Source organism: Bactrocera neohumeralis, chromosome 6, assembly GCF_024586455.1.
Source record: "Bactrocera neohumeralis isolate Rockhampton chromosome 6, APGP_CSIRO_Bneo_wtdbg2-racon-allhic-juicebox.fasta_v2, whole genome shotgun sequence".
Lineage (NCBI taxonomy): Eukaryota > Metazoa > Arthropoda > Insecta > Diptera > Tephritidae > Bactrocera > Bactrocera neohumeralis.
The window spans coordinates 41,061,846-41,081,170 of NC_065923.1; the positions used below are offsets into that span (position 1 = coordinate 41,061,846).

General features: G+C 38.2%; 5 protein-coding genes across 5 annotated transcripts; all 5 read right to left on the reverse strand.

Moving 5' to 3' along the window:
• Window positions 1-308: 308 nt before the first annotated feature.
• On the reverse strand, window positions 309-786 carry LOC126762889 (cuticle protein LPCP-23-like). Its single transcript, XM_050479934.1, has 2 exons — window positions 739-786; window positions 309-675 (listed from the first exon to the last, which is right to left on the reverse strand). Exons 1-2 carry the CDS (start codon window positions 748-750, stop codon window positions 349-351), a joined length of 339 nt encoding a protein of 112 aa, XP_050335891.1. The 5' UTR covers window positions 751-786; the 3' UTR covers window positions 309-348.
• Window positions 787-2,604: 1,818 nt separating this feature from the next.
• Window positions 2,605-3,017, reverse strand: LOC126762896 (cuticle protein 16.5-like). Its single transcript, XM_050479942.1, has 2 exons — window positions 3,006-3,017; window positions 2,605-2,931 (listed from the first exon to the last, which is right to left on the reverse strand). Exons 1-2 carry the CDS (start codon window positions 3,015-3,017, stop codon window positions 2,605-2,607), a joined length of 339 nt encoding a protein of 112 aa, XP_050335899.1.
• A 3,479-nt stretch (window positions 3,018-6,496) lies between these two features.
• On the reverse strand, window positions 6,497-6,907 carry LOC126762894 (cuticle protein 16.5-like). The gene is made up of 2 exons (XM_050479940.1): window positions 6,896-6,907; window positions 6,497-6,823 (listed from the first exon to the last, which is right to left on the reverse strand). Exons 1-2 carry the CDS (start codon window positions 6,905-6,907, stop codon window positions 6,497-6,499), a joined length of 339 nt encoding a protein of 112 aa, XP_050335897.1.
• Window positions 6,908-10,792: 3,885 nt separating this feature from the next.
• LOC126762897 (cuticle protein 38-like) lies at window positions 10,793-11,548 on the reverse strand. Its single transcript, XM_050479943.1, has 2 exons — window positions 11,368-11,548; window positions 10,793-11,303 (listed from the first exon to the last, which is right to left on the reverse strand). Exons 1-2 carry the CDS (start codon window positions 11,377-11,379, stop codon window positions 11,001-11,003), a joined length of 315 nt encoding a protein of 104 aa, XP_050335900.1. The 5' UTR covers window positions 11,380-11,548; the 3' UTR covers window positions 10,793-11,000.
• A 5,148-nt stretch (window positions 11,549-16,696) lies between these two features.
• LOC126762890 (cuticle protein LPCP-23-like) lies at window positions 16,697-17,164 on the reverse strand. The gene is made up of 2 exons (XM_050479935.1): window positions 17,115-17,164; window positions 16,697-17,039 (listed from the first exon to the last, which is right to left on the reverse strand). The coding sequence occupies exons 1-2, from the start codon at window positions 17,124-17,126 to the stop codon at window positions 16,713-16,715; spliced, it is 339 nt and encodes a 112-aa protein (XP_050335892.1). The 5' UTR covers window positions 17,127-17,164; the 3' UTR covers window positions 16,697-16,712.
• Window positions 17,165-19,325: the final 2,161 nt, after the last annotated feature.

Below are 19,325 nucleotides of genomic sequence, written 5' to 3' on the forward strand. Positions count from 1 at the left end.
TCTTCTAAGCTAGGAAAACAAATTTCAAGGAAAAGTCACTATTCCATGCTCTGGATGGATTAACAAGGTTTAGTTTCTTTTCTTAAAAATTTTGAACTATATACATATGTTACTGATTATAAACGAGATTAAATTTTAAAAACTGCGGCAAGTTGAAATTGTATGTAATAACCAAAAAAAAAAAAAAAACAAAAGCAAAACTGTAGATATTCCCTTTTAACGATTTAGATACATATAACCTCTTAAACAACCAACAAAAATGCACTAAATTATTTGTTATGGTTTTTATTCAGTTCATATTTGCTCAGTCCTTTATGATTTTGTAACAAAGTGTTCATTGTTGTGCGTCTATTTCTTCAATACAGCAACAGCTGGGGCAGCAGCAAGCACTGGTGCTGGAGCAGCGACTACTGGAGCGGCGGCATAAGCAGCTGGGAAAGCGGCGGAGTGGGCGATCGAGTGAGCTGAGTAGCTGCTGGCGTAGGGTGCGACGTAACCAGCATATCCTGCGGTATAGGCGAGGGGCGCGGAGTAAGCAGCGGCGACTGGAGCGGCATAGGCAGCAGCAACTGGGGCAGCGGCTAAAGGAGCGGAGTAAGCCAATGGAGCAGCCAAGAGACCGGGGTTAGCAGCGCCGAAGGCACCAGCGAAGACAGCCAAGAAGCAGACAGCGAACTATAAAAATATTAGAGTCAATATTTTGTTTATAAGACGAGTCAAAGGTTTTATTGTACTCACCAATTTGAACATTTTGATAGTTTTGGGTTTTTGGACTTCTTTACGAACGAAGTGGTTAGCGAATTGTGATGCAAATATCGACAAATCGCTTGTTTATATATCTATGAGGAATGCAAACAAATGCCGGCATTGGCTCAGGTAGTACTAATTTTAATGTAGTGAGTGAAGGTAGGAGACGTGCTTGTACTACAAATTACGCATTGATATATCAATATATGTCCTCAGTGTCACTAGTAAACTAACTTTTAGTTGTTATGTTTATAGCAGAGAGATAACTAGATATGAGTTGTACTGGTGATGATATACTCGTATCAGAGTGACTTTAATTGAATTTCTTGAAATATTTCACAAATTAGTTCTTCAGATTTTGAGAAATCGATCTAAAATTTCGCACAAGACCTTTTCTTTCCAAGAAACTGCTCATTTGTCGGAACAATCGACATCAGACCAGTACCAATGTAGGACATAAATACACAGTCGTTGCTTTAGAAGCTGATCGATGATGTTCTGATATTTTTGACGAGATATCTTCACGAAACTTAACGTGGATATTGTCTTAAGAATCGCTAAAATATCTGTAGAAAATTTCCAAATCAGATCAAAAACCTGAACGATTCAAATCAATTTCTGGTATAGGCAACTTTTTAATTTGAGAAGCTATCTTCCCCAAATTTGGGGAATGTAATGCTACGATCTCTGAATACTTTGTTCAGATCTTTTACTCGGTCCGATATACCATAAGCAGTTTATGTATAATTAGTATAATGGAATGAATACTCTTACGTATAAACCAGTGGAATTTAAGTGTGTTCTGCTCAATCCAAAAAAAGGAAGACCCCACAATGTTCGCCAACTACAGTGGGATAAGCCTCCTCAACATCGCATATAAGGTTCTATCGAGCTGTGAAGCTGAAGCCCACCGTGAACAAACTGATTGGACCTTATCAGTATGGCTTTGGATCTGGAAAATCTACAATCGGCCAGATTTTAACGATGTGCCAAATCTTGGAAAGACCTGTGAAAGCTAATATTGGCTGTGTAAGCAACAATTGTGGTTGTGTCCATCTACTATATGGATGATTTAAATTATATTCCTATTATTTCTTCTTGAAAACAATACTTAAAACATCATCCTTTATAATTATAAACTCGTTGTAAATTTCCGTCCGACAAGACGCTTTTTCAAGTTTATAACCAAAGCACCGATCAAACTTAGAGGAATTTATAGATGGGGCAAAAACTTGGAAGTGATGGCGGTGAAGGTTTGCACATGTTAGAGCCCTGCGAATGTTTTGCCTTCCTCAAGTAAGCACCGTAGATCACACGTCGTGAATCTAAGAATTCTGTGGATATCAACACTCCGGCGATTAGACTCTATTCGCCTTTCTCGCAGCAGATTCAACGGTAAATTCCACTGTAAAAAAAATGTTCCTTGGCTTCTGGTGTGTACCAGTGAACCATAAAGCCAATGATGATCGCTATAGAGGAAGCAGCATTCAAGCAATCCATGATTTCCCTTCTAAAAATCACAAATTCAGTCACCAACCGAAATATGTATTACTTTTTTCGACGGCCACTTCGTCAACCTTCACATTCGATCAAAACAAGCCTGCGAACCTGGTTCAGCTGACATTTCGACAGTAGCCGTCTACGATAACTAAATTCTAGTAAACTTTTTTGTGATAGTGACGACAACGCGCATTGAGCCTTTAATAAACAGATCGTAGAAGAAAAATTACCCTTTCAAAAAATTAGAAAAATATATGAATTTATTTTGAGTGTTTTTTTTTATCGAATTTTTATTTCAATATATCTCGCATCGGGTCAGTACTTTCGACAACATCATGAAAAGCTTGCATTCCTTTTCTACTTCTTCAATACAGCAACAGCTGGGGCAGCAGCGAGCACTGGTGCTGGAGCGGCGACTACTGGTGCGGCAGCATAGGCAGCTGGGAAAGCGGCGGAGTGGGCAATGGAGTGAGCGGAGTAGCTGCTGGCATAGGGTGCGACGTAACCAGCATATCCGGCAGTGTAGGCGAGGGGAGCTGAGTAAGCAGCAGCGACTGGAGCGGCATAGGCAGCAGCAACTGGAGCAGCGGCTAAAGGAGCAGAGTAAGCCAATGGAGCAGCCAAGAGACCGGGGTTAGCGGCACCGAAGGCAACAGCGAAGAGAGCCAAGAGGCAGGCAGCGAACTATTAGAAAGAATAATGTGATATTACATGAGTGACATTATTTATTAAAACACAAATGAAGTTTTCAAACTCACCAATTTGAACATTTTGTTAAGTTTTTGTTTTTGAACTTCTTTGCAAGCGAAGAGGTAAACGAATTGTGATATCAGTAGCTAATTCGGCACTATCTTTTATACGAAATTAGATATTTAGCCATTGAAGTATATGAATTGACCAAAAGTGTGGTAAAAAACGGTTTTGTAATACTAAGTAGGCATTCACGCGTCACTCTTTGCAGTTGACATTGATTTTAAACACAGTAAACTTCCAAACATTTTTCTGTTTAGTGCTTTGCTGATCGCTGAATATTTACAGCATGACTTGAAAGCCCACGAATATCCAACTCATGTGTGGAATATACAATACAGGGAGGGAAATTTTTTCTGAAGGGTGGCTGCGGAAATAAAATTGAGGATCACTTTCACACATATTCAAGTTTTCTTGCCACAATTCCAATTTCTGGCCGTCAGTGAGCACTTTTTGGACCATCTTCGGGGACACCTTGCGCATGTTCAAGTGCTTTGTCACAAAGTCATAAACCTCAAATTTTGATAAATTTAACATCTGGGCAATTAAACCAATGCTTATTCGACGCTATGAGTTTAAAACTTCGCGCAAACTAGTCATATTGTCGGTATCTACATCAGCGACCTCTCCCGACCCTCTAAAACGACCTGGTGCCACTGAAACACACCACTTCTTGCTAAAGCAACATTTGGGTAAATCTGCTTGATCATATCAAACGCAGATTTACCGAGTTTTACACAGAATTTAATCGCGTACCTCTGCTCTAACGAACGAAAATGTTTGTCCCAATTCTCCACGTTCTCGGAGACAACTGACCAGCCACTCGTTCGTTATTTAGAAACGCCCTCTAACGAATCCAGTCGCTGCGCGCATGCTCCGAAGCACAGTCGCGGCGGAAGAAAATCACTTTTCCGGACAAACCTTGTCCATAAGATTATATTGTTAACTTTCAATATTTGGGTTAGCAGGCATATGCGACTTCGAGATTTGTCTTGAATAAGATAATGCTCTTCAGTTATTAAAAAAGTGACTTAACAAGACTTTAATAGTTTTTCTTAAGGATACTATATTATTATATTTTTCTTGTGCCTTAATCGTCAATATTAAAATAATTAATATATATCGACAAAGAACTTTTATCTGCGGACTACTATTAACACTCCCACAAAATGGTGCAAATTCTAGTTTCAAATGGTGGTCGTGGTATATGGCACAATCATCTTAAGCTATAAAAACGTCAGACTTACTGGCTAAAGTACAAAAAGTGTCTAAAAACTAACGTCAAATATTGTATTTCAACAAAATTTCGTGTTCGGGTTCATTACGAAAGTTAGAAATGGCTTACGGTAATTCAGTTTTATCAAAAACACAAGCCTACGAGTGGTACAAGGCCTTCAAAGATGGTCGAGAGATCGTTGAAGACTTTCCTCGTTCGGGTCGACCTTGGACCTCTTCAAGTGATGAAAATATTAAAAAAGTGAGCGATGGTGCTTGAAAATCTTCAGGCAATTGTTAGAGAGATTGGAGATGGGATGAAAGAGCTCGACATCTCTCACGAGTCTATTTGAATGATTTTGGTGGATATTTTGGGTGCGTTCTTGCTTGGCTTGTCCGGATAAAAAGAATATCGTAAACAGGTCTATTTTGTGCGAATCCCGATTCCAAATTCATGGAGAGCATCCTAACTGTCAATGAGACATGGGTTTATGAGTTTGCATGAAAACAAGTAAACAATCATCGGAATAGAGGAAAAAAACGAGCCTAAACCAAAAAATAGTGCGAAAGCCGCTCAAAAATAGAGGTGATCCTCATTGTATTTTTAGATATTAGAAGTTTGGTGTAACATGAATTTGTTCTGGAGGAAGAGACGGTTAATATGGATTTATATTTGGCCCTATTGGGGCGTTTACGTGAGAACATTCGTTGAGAACTGCCGGAATTGTGAAAGAACAATTCATGAATTTTACACGATGATAATACATCATCACATCGAACAATGATTATAAACGAATTCAAAGCCAAAAACGCAATGAATACCATCGATCAACCACCGTATTCACTAGATTTGCCTCGGTATGATTTTTTTCTTCCCCAAACTGAAATTGCCGCACCGTGTAACCCATTTGCAGTCGTACGAAGAGATAAAACAAAATTCGCTGAAGGAGTTAAAGGCCATCCCGAAAAGTACTTATGAAGAGAGAAATCGTTGGCATAAGTGTATTACGTCTGGTGGAGATAACTTTGAAGGCGGCAAAATAAATATTGATGAATAATTAAATATTTTGCGTTTTACTTAAAATTTCCTTGTTTGTCCGGCTACTTTTTTGTTAGAAATTGGAAACGACAGAATCCAGAATTTAGCAGGTGGTTGATGAGAGCCAAAACATTACTATACATTTGTGACTGTCGAGCCTTGAGTCGGCTGGGGCAGAATAACTATGAAGGCACCTAGTATTTGATTTTTAAGAATTTAGGCAGCTTTTGTAGAAAAAGCATTTGATTTCCATAATAAATCCACTAAGATTAAATTGTGCTTAGCTGATTCTTATTTGAGGGCACAATAACCCCACTGATGGCGTTTGCGATTAGTCATTCATGCAACCAGCTTTTCTTGTTTAGTGTCAAAAATGGGTGCAATTGGGTCAATACTTACATTACTACCCATATACCTAACACGAAGTTTTTCGATCTTCTGGCTGACCTTATACCGCGTAAACCGCTAAATATGTAAGGTATATTTAATACTTGTATATTCCAAAAGGGTCTTTCTTCAATAACATTTTCCTAATGTGCTTGAAATTGATAAAATTGAGGTCAATATTTTCTCTAGTCCATATACCTAATACACGAAATACAAACATACGGTAGATTTGATAGGGTTATTCGATCAATATTACGATGACTTACCAAAAAAAGTCAAGTGTAAGTCAGGTGTAACCGAACATTTCATATTCTCGCAACTTGCGGGTTCAGAGCCGGGGAAATATCTTCAGGTTTGGTAAAACTATACAGATTACTAGACGGTCAATCGATTTTGCGATGGTTGCTCACTATTCCCGAGACCACAAAATTGTTTCCGTCGATATATTTGATATAAATTCGTATAGAAATAAACTAGAGCCAAAAACGTGAACTATTATTTAATGAATTCTTTTTGTGGAAATACATTGTTGAAGGTAAACCTGATTGTATGTTCGCATCGAAATATCAAACGGTTGTAGCGAATTCCAATCATGGACCATTTATTGTGATTAGGTCAATAATTATAAAGTAGCGTCAGCGCAAACAAACGAGTTAAACTCAGTTGAATTTGTTAATCCGAAGCCATAATTAAGTGAAGTTGGGAAAATAGTCAGAACCATAAATCCCAACATTCATGATAAGTAAATGATTCAAAGTCGTAGTTTATATGTTATCGTATCTCATACAAGTATATTTGCTATATCGGGTTTTCAATATTAATTTAATCACAGTTGGAAAAGTTTGAGCAGATTCATACTTATTTGCGCAACACAGCGACGGCTGGAGCAGCAGCGATCACTGGTGCTGGAGCAGCGACAACTGGAGCAGCAGCATACGCAGCTGGGAAAGCGGCGGAGTGGGCAATCGAGTGAGCTGAGTAGCTGCTGGCGTAGGGAGCGACGTAACCAGCATATCCGGCAGTGTAGCCGAGGGGTGCGGAGTAAGCAGTGGTGACTGGAGCGGCATAGGCAGCAGCAACTGGGGCAGCGGCTAAAGGAGCGGAGTAAGCCAATGGAGCAGCCAAGAGACCGGGCTTAGCAGCACCGAAAGCGACAGCGAAGAGAGCCAAGAAGCAGACAGCAAACTGTTAAAAATAATAATATAATACAATTTATTTAATTGGCATAACTTAATACAAGTCAAATCTTAAACTTACCAATTTGAACATTTTGTTAAGTTTTAGTTTTTGAACTTCTTTGCAAGCGAAGAGGTAAACGAATTGTGATATCAGTATCTAAGAAACCACTTGCTTTTATACAAAATTCGATATTTACTAATTGAAGTACATGAATACCCGAAAGTGTGGTAAGAAACGATTTTGTAATACTAAGTAGGCATTCACGTGTCACTCTTTGCAGTTGACATTGATTATAAACACAGCGGCCTAGGTTGAGTTGCGAACTCCAAAACTTTTTCTATAGTACAGTCTACACGTGAAAACTCGAACTAATGCAAACCACCATACTCGTTCGAGTCTTCAAATGTTTTGTATTTTTTTTTTGTTGTTATTAGGTTTTTAAACTCTCGCAACAAAGTTGCTAAGGAGAGTATTATAGTTTTGTCCACATAACGGTTGTTTGTAAGTAATAAAACTAAAAGAGTCAGATATAGGGTTATATATACCAAAGTGATCAGGGCGACGAGTAGAGTTGAAATCCGGATGTCTGTCTGTCCGTCCGTCTGTCTGTCCGTCTGTCCGTCCGTCCGTCCGTACAAGCTGTAACTTGAGTAAAAATTGAGATATCATGATGAAACTTGGTACACGTATTTGTTGGCTCCATAAGAATGTTAAGTTCGAAGATGGGCAAAATCGGCCCACTGCCACGCTCACAAAATGGCAGAAACCGAAAACCTATAAAGTGTCATAACTAAGCCATAAATAAAGATATTAAAGTGAAATTTAGCAGAAAGGATCGCATTAGGGAGAAGCATATTTGGACGTAATTTTTTTGGAAAAGTGGGCGTAGCCCCGCCCCCTACTAAGTTTTTTGTACATATCTCGGAAACTACTATAGCTATGTCAACCAAATCCTATAGAGTCATTTCCTTCAGGCATTTCCATATACAGTAAAAAAATGGAATAAATCGGATAATAACCTCGCCCACCTCCCATACAAAGGTTATGTTGAAAATCACCAAAAGTGCGTTAACCGACTAGCAAAAAACGTCAGAAACACTAAATTTTAAGGAAAAAATGGCAGAAGGAAGCTGCACCCAGCCTTTTTTTAAAAATTGAAAATGGGCGTGGCGTCGCCCACTTATGGACTAAAAACCATACCTCAGGAACTACTAGACCGATTTCAATGAAATTCGGTATATAATATTTTCTTAACACCCTGATCACATGTACGAAATATGGGTGAAATCGGTTCACAACCACGCCTTCTTCCAATATAACGCTATTTTGAATTCCATCTGATGCCTTCTCTGTATAATATATCCATACATTAGGAACCAATGATGATAGCGGAATAAAACTTTACACAAATACGGTATTTGAAAAATATGTAAATGACTGATAATGAAATCTCGATTATCACTTTATCGTGCGAGAGTATAAAATGTTCAGTGACACCCGAACTTAGCCCTTCCTTCTTCTTCTTCTTAATTGGCGTAGACACCGCTTACGCGATTATAGCCGAGTTAACAACAGCGCGCCAGTCGTTTCTTCTTTTCGCTGCGTGGCGCCAATTGGATATTCCAAGCGAAGCCAGGGCTTCTCCACTTGGTCCTTCCAACGGAGTGGAGGTCTTCCTCTTCCTCTGCTTCCCCCGGCGGGTACTGCGTCGAATACTTTCAGAGCTGGAGTGTTTTCATCCATCCGGACAACATGACCTAGCCAGCGTAGCCGCTGTCTTTTAATTCGCTGAACTATGTCAATGTCGTCATATATCTCGTACAGCTCATCGTTCCATCGGATCTTTCGCAGAATTTTTCTCTCGAAAACTCGTAACGTCGACTCATCGGTTGCAGTCATCGACCAAGCCTCTGCACCATATAGCAGGACGGGAATTATGAGCGACTTATAGAGTTTAGCTTTTGTTCGTCGAGAGAGGACTTTACTTTTCAATTGCCTACTCAGTCCGAAGTAGCACCTGTTGGCAAGAGCAATCCTGCGTTGGATTTCCAGGCTGACATTATTAGTGGTGTTAATGCTGGTTCCTAAATAGACGAAATTATCTACAACTTCAAAGTTATGACTGTCAACAGTGACGTGAGAGCCAAGTCGCGAGTGCGACGACTGTTTGTTTGATGACAGGAGATATTTCGTTTTGCCCTCGTTCACTACCAGACCCATTTTCTGTGCTTCCTTGTCCAGCCTGGAGAAAGCAGAACTAACTGCGCGGGTGTTGAGGCCGATGAGCCCTTCCTTACTTGTTTATATTTGACCTACTTCAAATACGGTCTTTTCGTGGAGTGAATGTGCACATTCATTTTTCTTGTGCTAATTCTTTCAACGATGGCCCACTGTATAGTTTTGCTAAAAATTTATGTCGCTTCGTCTATCAGGATATACCAAGCTCTATCCAAAAATTTGATAGAAGAAAATGGCTATCAACAGGGAATTTCAATAATGTAACTCTCTTATTCTTATTACGTTTTGATCCATTGGTTGAATCAAAGAAGACATTCCGGAAAAATATCTCTGTCGACCGACTTAAAAATTGAAAGACGGACGTTTCATCATATTATTTTACAAGAAATATCATATTTCCTAAGCTATTAAGATAGGTTGCGCTGGCTTTCACGCCATACATAGACTTGAGCTTCTTTGTAGCGCCAGATGGTGGTTTGTTATTTATATAAGCTGAGGTTTACCATATGTCGTGCAGGACGTCAAAGCTTTTTGCGAAGTTTAGATGACACTTGATACCTAATTCTGATACTTCTTTCAGTCCCTTGAACTATCAAGCTGAAAAATCAGAGGATGTGTTCCAGCGTCTCTATCACGCCTACTTCTTTGTACTTTCTTTGTCATTGCTAAGAATACCCATACGGCGCGCATGTGATGACGGTAAGTTGTGACCTGTGATTAGACCAACAACCGCCTTGCAGTCGTTTCGAGATCGTGTGAGTAGAAAGCTTGCGTGGTTTCCTTCCGTTCCCTTGCACATTATTTTGACGATTCTACATGCCCTTAAGAGGCTATACCATTGTGACACTTTAAAAAAAAATTTCTTTTTCGATAGTTTATATTTCCAAAAGTATCCTGTGAAGTCGGCGTGGTCGTATCTTGAATAGTTTTTGGATGGCAGTGTTTTAAGGAGCGGCAGCTCCAAACGACATTTTTCAAAATTGCTGACATTATAACTCGACGAGAAATTGACGGATGTACATCAAATTAAAAACGAGTGTTGTTGAATACATTTACTATATGTACAGTGACCTACGATCTTTTTGAACGACATTTTCTTCAAAATTACGCCATTTTGTTAATTTTAAATATTTTTCAAAGATCGTAAGTCATTGTATAGGAAATGTCTTTAAGTTTAATAAACTTTTTGTTTCAGCTACTCATTCGGCCGGAATCATGTCAGCAGTTGGGCCACTTTTTTGTTTGTACCTCCGAAGACAGCACATAACTTCGTTATATTTCAATATTTTTGTTAACAAAAACTCTTAAAATATAGCTGAAAATATACCTTATTACATTCAAAGAAGTTCGAAACTTTCAACCGAACGCTTTCTTTCAAAAAATTCACGAAAATCGCCTAATTTTTCATGCATCACACTGGTATAACCCCTTAAGGTATTCCATCATATCCTGATCCGTCTGTTAACCCTTTCGGAAACTTCATTGTGCATACCGTCTTTCCTTGATCATATCCTTCTTTGACCATAAATAAAATAATTTATATATATATTATATAGTATAAGGTACGAGAAAGGTATCCTCAAGAAATTGGGTATACATGCGAACACTGCTACTTACAATTCGCTTAAGGCAATCTATGTTACACGAATTTCAAAATGTTTTACTTTTCCGACATAAGTATTACATTAGCTTAACATGGCAGAGCACCTAAAGTCTGTATCTAGTCTTCGTAATTTATTTTATTAAAGAAGAAAGTGATTTAATTTCATAACCTATAGTAAATGCCTAGACCATTTTTTTAATGAAGAAATCATGAATAAAAAAAAAATTAAGCTTAAATTTCTACTTTATGTTTTCTCATATATGTATGTATTTGCTATAACGTCTTTTCAATTTTAATTCCATCACAGTCTCATAAATAAAGGTTCAGCAGATTATGTAAAACTTATTTGCGCAACACAGCGACGGCTGGAGCAGCAGCGACCACTGGTGCTGGGGCGGCGACAACTGGAGCGGCGGCATAGGCAGCTGGGAAAGCGGCGGAGTGGGCAATCGAGTGAGCTGAGTAGCTGCTGGCGTAGGGTGCAACGTAACCAGCATATCCGGCAGTGTAGGCGAATGGAGCGGCATAGGCAGCAGCAACTGGGGCAGCGGCTAATGGAGCGGAGTAAGCCAATGGAGCAGCCAAGAGACCGGGCTTAGCAGCACCGAAAGCGACAGCGAAGAGAGCCAAGAAGCAGACTGCGAACTGAATGTGATATTATATAAATGACATTATTTAATTATATCGCAAATGAAGTTTTCAAACTCACCAATTTGAACATTTTGTTAAGTTTTTGTTTTTGAACTTCTTTGCAGGCGAAGAGTTAAACGAATTGTGGTGTCTATAGCTAAAAAGCCGCTAGCTTTTATACTAAATTCGATATTTACCCGTTGAAGTACATAAATTACCTAAAAGTGTGGTAAAAACGGTTTTGTAATACTAAGTAGGCATTGATGCGCCACTCTTTGCGGTTGACATTGATTATTAAACACTGAGGGCTTCCAAACATTTTCTGTTTATTGCTTAGTTGACTTTGGTTAATTTAAATAATTGAATTTGGCTTACATTTAGCTTACTTGAAAGTTTATGAATAGCATAATTCTATATTATACTCGTATCTCCTTTGATTAGGATAATTTAAGATATAATGAAATGTATGTGTATCTGTATGCGGGATTTTCCAATAAGGGTGATATGATTTATTTTCACAAACAAAAAAACAGACTAACTGTCAAAATAAATTCCATCTTAGAAAGTTCAATTATACAATTAAATTCTGAATATAACATCATTTAAATGACCTCCTCGACTTCTTTTGAAGAAACGTGAGTTTGATGAGTTCGAGTACTTTTTTTCACTAATTTAAGGTCGTATGTCATGAATAGCACGTTCAATGTTGACTTTTAAAGCTTGAAGAGAGTCTGATTTATTGCTAAATACCAATGATTTCAAATAACCCCATAGAAGTAGTCTAATGGTGTTAAATCGCAACTTCTTGGAGGCTATACAATGTTACAATTTCTTAAAATGATTGAATCTCAAAACTTTACTCGAAATAATTCTCCATCTTGTTGAAGTTAGATATTGTCAAGATCTAATTCTTCCAATTTCGATTATAAAATCTTGGTTATCATCGATCTACCAAGCTTCATTTCGAAAGTACGGACCGATGATTTTAACAAAAACAACATCAAACTGTCAATTTAGGTGAATGTAATAGTTGTTTAGGTATAATATGTGGATTTTCTATGGACCAGAAAAGACAGTTTTTTTTTATTCACCGAACACCTCAGATGAAAATGAGTTTCATGGGAGAAGATGATTTTCTTAAAAATCGTTATCGTTTTCATGTTGTTTCACAGCAATATCAGCCAATTCACGTCGTTTGCAGTGGACCAATAGCCTCAGTTCTCGAGCGAGGATAATTTTATACTGATGCAATTCCAAAACCTTTTTTAAAATCTGTGAGGTGGTGGTTTGAGACAGTCCCAAATCGTGAGAACGCCTTGGAATGGAAAAATTGCGGAAGCAAAGGCTTGAAAAAAACAAGAAATCAGGTAAGACTCCTCGAGATGGTCAGATACGTTCGTATGATAAGTGTCATTTTTAAATTTATTGACTGTCAACTAGAAAAGCTTGGCATGTTGTCTTATAATTTGGTCAGCTACATCCAAAGTTAGTCGCTCCGTTCTCGGCAGATGTGATTTCAAATACATTATTAAGAATGTAGAAAAAAAAAATTGTAAATTTCACAAATCGTTTTCTTTAACTTTACAGGTTCTTAAAACACAAACCCTCTTCACCACTAATCCAATAGATACGGACGCTAGCCGTTCTCTTTGTTTGTAGAAAAGATCTCAGACCACCGTTTTCGCTGGCGTTCTATGTAGCTGTGATGTAGCTAGAAATTCATAATGGCAACTTAGACAACACCAACTCCCAAAATGAAAAACTTTTAGAAATGAAATTTTGTTTATCGCCCATGAAAACAACGTAAGCACGGAGTAATAGTCTGAGTAATTAAAGATCTCCGTTAAAGACCTGGTTGAACTGGAACAGTGCAATTTGGGATCTATGAAAAACCTAGAATCAGCACCCATATTTGTCAATAGCGCAAATCTCGAGATTGTCAGACCAAATCTTCGATGTAACTGATATCTACTTTAAGAAGTTGAAGTCGCCTGTATATAATGGAAACGATACTCAAACCATAATGTTTCCGCCAACATGTTTAATGGTATCTATCTGTGTATTTGTGGTTGTAGGCTAGATTTTTCGGCATTCTTATTTGATGAATATGTCGATCAGACTTAAATATGTATACTTTGGTAACGTCATACCAGAGAATGTCATATAATTTCTCATTGGGCCGAAGCACAGATTCTTTAGCAAATTTTAGCCTTTATTGCATTTAACTTCATAAGTTTCATTGGTGGCATGCGTGGCATTCTTCCCTTTTTTAAAAAAAATTTCAAAATATAGCGAATTTCTTCATTATTTTCACTCATTTTGTAACAACTTTTTGGTTAAATTAAGCTTAAAATCTCACCTTTCCCACACTAATGGTAAGACACAATGTGATTGGTAGCACTAGAGATATACGAAGGCAACGACATATATTGACAAAATATGAAAAGACTTTTTCGACTACCACACTAATTCCTGAAAGGTCGCCTGAGATCTAGCCACGCCTACCATATCCTGATCCCGACAAAAAATTTTTTGTTACGTCCGTGTATATGTTAAGAGTTTCTTTGGACCTTTTTTAGAAGGATTTCAAACTTTCTCTCCTAGACAAAGCGTGATGGTATGTTGTCTACTTTATACACCGATTCCCTATCCAGCTATGTCCGAAGGTTCTTGCAGCTGACTTCGCTGCCGAGCCGTTGTATTCGCTCCAACGATTTTATGTTTTAGATTTCAGCGGCGTAGGTCCATCTCTTCAAAACACCATATGGTAACATTGGCTTGACTATTGCTGCCTAACACCAACGCAAAAGAGCAGCTAATAGGTCCATGTTGACCATAACATCTCCATACATGCGTAGAGAGAACCACTGGCTTTTATCACCTCTCTATCCACATTGAGTTTCCACGTCAGTTTGCTGTACAAAATTACTCACAAAACTTCTTACGATCATTGGAAATTAACTCGTCCTTGTTAGTACAAGGTGCATTCCCAATTAAACAGGACTTAAAAAAAACTGAACAAATGGTTTTTCGGCAAAATAAATTTATTCAAAATAGTCTCCATCTGCTTCAACACAGCTTTTTACACGGTCCGATAGCATGTTGAACGAGTGTTTTAGCTCGCTGGCCGGTATGGCCGCCAGTATGCCTGAGCAAGCCTTTTGAATGGCCTTTCCGAAAAAGAAAAAGTAGCACGGTGCCATATCAGGCGAAAACGAGGAGTGGTTAATGGTTAATATGTGATTTTTAGTCAAATAAACCTCCTTAATGATGTCCTTCGAATGTTGGATTCTGAGCAATTTTTGGTCGTGCACACGCCTTTCGTAAGCCCAAAAGTTCGGTCAAAATGCGATAAATCGATGTTTTGCAGATGTTCAATTCTATTTCCATGAATTTCAATGATGATTTCGGCTGATTTTTAATGAATTCACGCACAGTTTCGATGGAATTTCCGGTAATCACGAATTTTGATTGGCCCACATGTCGATCGTCATTTATGTCCACACGACCACTTTGACAGCGTTGAAACCACTCGTGCTCTCTGCTTAGGGATAGGCAATCATCGTCGTAAACTGGTTTCATCAATTGAAACGTTTCGGTAAAAGTTTTACCAATTTTAAAACAAAATTTAATGTTGGCTCTTTGTTCGAAGCTCATTTTCGCACCGATAACACAAACGTACTGACACTTAAAACGCAATAACTTCAATTCCAATCAATGAAATATCATGAAATTCTCACTGGACAATCGATAGAGATAGCAGATTCTAACGCACCAGTCGACATATAGATGGCGCCACCAGGGGGCGCTAGATTCAAAAAGTCCTGTTTACTTTGGAACACTCCTTGTACATATAAGCCCAACCAAAGGCCCTTGTATAAACTTAAGATAATATATTGGGCATATAAAGAAGCAGTCAAGCAGAAAATCGGAAATTAATATATTAGAAATATACATTACCGATGTAACTCATATTTATGACTAAATTATGCAATATTTGATAAAACATGTACAACTGAACACGTCTTTAAAAAACCACAAAAATCGACCATATCCATTAATTTATCAGCCGAAAAGTCGAAAAACAATATGTAAGGTATACCTGCTAACATATAAGCTGGGACTGGTTTGATTGCATTAACGTGTGGCATTTCTCAAGCATACAGGGGAAAATGTTTTCAAGCAATTTGGTGAAAATACTTACAGTCAGACTGAAAAATTTGGCATAAATTTCCAAATATATGCGAGCCAGATGAGTTCGAAGACCAATTTCACATTACAATAAATATATTATATATTTTATATGGTCCCCAACATTTCTTTCTGGGTATAACAAACTTCGTGGCAAACTTAGTGCCCTATTCAGGGTATACTGATCATTAAGATGAGATGAGTTGAATTTTGAATATCACTTTGTTCGTCTGTACTGACAAAATATTTAAAAATTGAGATTTCTTTATACCAAGTTTCTTGAACTATGAATATGCCGATGACCACGCCCATTTTCCCATATCAACTCGTCTTTCAGTCACTAGCCAGATAATCTAAATTGGGCGATAATTTTAGTATGCTAGTGGACTTATATTAAAATCAGTTGAAAAACTTCACATTGCTAGATAGATTGATTATTGAAGGTAGAATTTATTTTATTGAATTTTATCGGACAATTCTTTCCACTAAAGTAATTTTATTGAAGTTATATCGGTCTATATGAGATATCTCCATTAAAGTTTCTGATAATATATACCTTAGTCTAAAGTAATAACCGCCAACATTATGTGCAATTGGTTTGTATCTTTTGCAAGACCGCATACAATAAAACAATCCATTCACTTCTTTCTGGCTAATTCTATAACGGTCCGATATGAAATAACTGAGTATGTTAGCAATATGTGAGTCTGACTTTTTCATTTGGCATAATGTGAATTTATACCATAAATGAAAAAAATGAGGTCATACTTCCTTTCCATGATCATATCTTCCTTTGACTTTAAATAAAATAATTTATATATAGATTATATAGAGCGAAAGTGAAAGGTATTCTCGCGAAATTCGGTATACCTGCGAACAATACTACTTACAATTCGCAAATCACGGAATAACTCATACTTGAGACGGTTTGAAATTCGCTTCAGAAATTTAGGTTACATGAATTTCAATAATATCTTTACTTTTCCAACATCTTATATTTGTTTAACATGTCAGAACACCTGATGCCTGTGTCTTCTTAATTTATTTTATAGTTCAAGAAAGTGATTTCGTTTTAGAAGCTATAGCAAATGCCTAGGCCATTTTTCTTATGCAAAGATGATGAATATGAAAATAATTAAGCTTGGTTTCTACTTTTTGTTTTCACATATATTTGCCGTCTTTTTAATTATAATTTCATCACAGTCTCAAAAATAAAGTTTCATCAATTCAAACTTATTTGCGCAACACGGCGACGGCTGGAGCAGCTGCGACCACTGGTGCTGGGGCGGCGACAACTGGAGCAGCAGCATAGGCAGCTGGGAAAGCGGCGGAGTGAGCAATTGAGTGTGCTGAGTAGCTGCTGGCATAGGGGGCGACGTAGCCGGCATATCCTGCGGTGTAGGCGAGGGGTGCGGAGTAAGCAGCGGCGACTGGAGCGGCATAGGCAGCAGCAACTGGGGCAGCAGCTAAAGGAGCGGAGTAAGCCAATGGGGCAGCCAAGAGACCGGGTTTAGCAGCACCGAAGGCAACAGCGAAGAGAGCCAAGAAGCAGACTGCGAACTGTTGAAAAGAATTAAGTGATATTATATAATTAACATTATTTAATTAGATTATAAATAAAGTTTTCAAACTTACCAATTTGAACATTTTGCTAATTTTTGGTTTTTGAACTTCTTTGCAAGCGAAGAGTTAAACGAATTGTGATGTCTATAGCTAAGAAGCCACTAGCTTTTATACGAAATTTGATATTTACCCATTGAGGTACATGAATTTACCAAAAGTGTGGTAAAAACGGTTTTGTAATACTAAGTAGGTATTGATGCGCCACTCTTTGCAGTTGACATTGATTATTTAACACTGAGGTCTTGCAAACATTTTCTGTTTATTGCTTAGTTGACTCTGGTTAATTTACATTATTTAAATTGGCTTACATTTAAGAGACTTGAAAGTTGACGTATATAATTTTGTATTATACTTGCTCTGATTAGGCTAATTTAAGGTATAATGTTTAGGGAATGTATGAAAATCTGTATACAGGGTTTTCTAATAAAAAATGATATGATTTCTTTAAAAAACACACTATAGGTTAAGGAAATTCAAAGAATTCGATGAACCCAATTTTCAGTATGTCATGAATAGAACATCCAATATTGACTTCTAGACCTTGAAGAGAGTCTGGTTTATTGCTAAAGACCAATGACTTCAAATAACCCCACCATTAGACTACTGTGTTAAATCACAACTTCTTGGTGGACATTCAATTTAAAAATTCCTTGTAATAATCGAATCTCCAGACTTTTCTCCCAATAATTCGGTTGTTGCACGTGCTGTGTGACACCCAGGACCGTCTTCTTGGAACAAGATGTTGTCAAGATCAGCTTCTTCTATACCACTCTCCATTCACAGCAACGGTGTCACCAGCTTGATTTCGAAAGAAGTGCGTACAGATGATTCCAACAAACCAAAAACTTCCCCAAACCGTCAATTTTTATGAATGTAATGGTTGCTCGCAAAGCTAATACGGCTGTGTAAACTGACGTTGAGCAACGCTAAAAGCTCCTTCTGTATCGAGAAGAACCTCTCCGCGCCGTTCTTTACAAAACCAGTTTTCAGACAAGGTGACTCTCTTTCGTGTGACTTTTTCAACCAACTTCTGTAACATCAACGGCCTTGACAACCGCACCGTTAGTTCTGCTTTCTCCAGAATGGATTAGGTAGCGAAACAAATGGGTCTAGTAATGAACGATGGCAAGACGAAATACGAACAAACAGTCGGTGCACTCGCGTCTAGGCACCCACGTCACTGTTGACAGTCATAACTTCGATTTTGTATATAATTTCGACTATCTTGGAACCAGCATCAATACTGACGCTGTTAGACTCGAAATCTAACGCAGAATAACGCTTGCCAACAGGTGTTACTTCGGGCTAAGTTGGCAAATAAGAAGCAAGGGACTTTGCGAACTCGACGCAACTCGACGAACAAAAACAAAACTGTATAAGTCACTCATTATTCCCGTCCTGCTATAGGGTGCAGAGGCATGGACGATGACAACATCTGATGAGTTGACGTTGCGAGTTTTCGTGAGAAAAGTTCTGCGAAAGTTTTATGGTCCCTTGCGCGTTGGGCACGGCGAATATCACATTCGATGGAACGAGGAGCTGTATGCCAAAGATCAGCGAATTAAAGGACAGCGGCTACGTTGGCTAGGTCATGTCATCCGTATGGACGAAAACACTCCGCTCTGAAAGTATTCGAGGCAGTACTCGCCGGAGGAAGCAGAGAAAGAGGAAGACCTCCACTCCGTTGGAAGAACCAGGTTAAGAAGGTTAGTTGGAATCTCCAATTAGCATCACCTTGCGAAAAAAAGAAACGACTGGCGCGCTGTTGTTTACTCGGCTATAAACGTAAAAAAAAAGAAGAAGAATGGTTACTCAAAAATAATTTGTGGATATTCTTCGCACCAGAAACGACAGTTTTGTTTATTTACCGCACCACTCAGATGAAAGTGAGCTGATGATTTTCTTAAAAAAATCGTTATCGTTTTCTTGTTATTCCAAAGCAAGATCAGCAAATTCACGACGTTTACGGTGGTCCAATATCGCCAATTCTTGAGCGAGAACAATTTTATACGGATGCAAGCCCAAATCATTTCTCAAAATCTACCAGGTCGTGGTGTGAAACAGTCCCAATTATTGATTTATTCGTGGAATCGAGAAATTGCGGTCTTTAGAAAGACTTGTCTGGACGGCAGCAATATTTTCAGTTCAAGCAAAGGCTTGAAAAATAGATGAAAAGAGATAAGATTCCACAAGATGCTCAGATTCGTAGATATGATAAGCGTC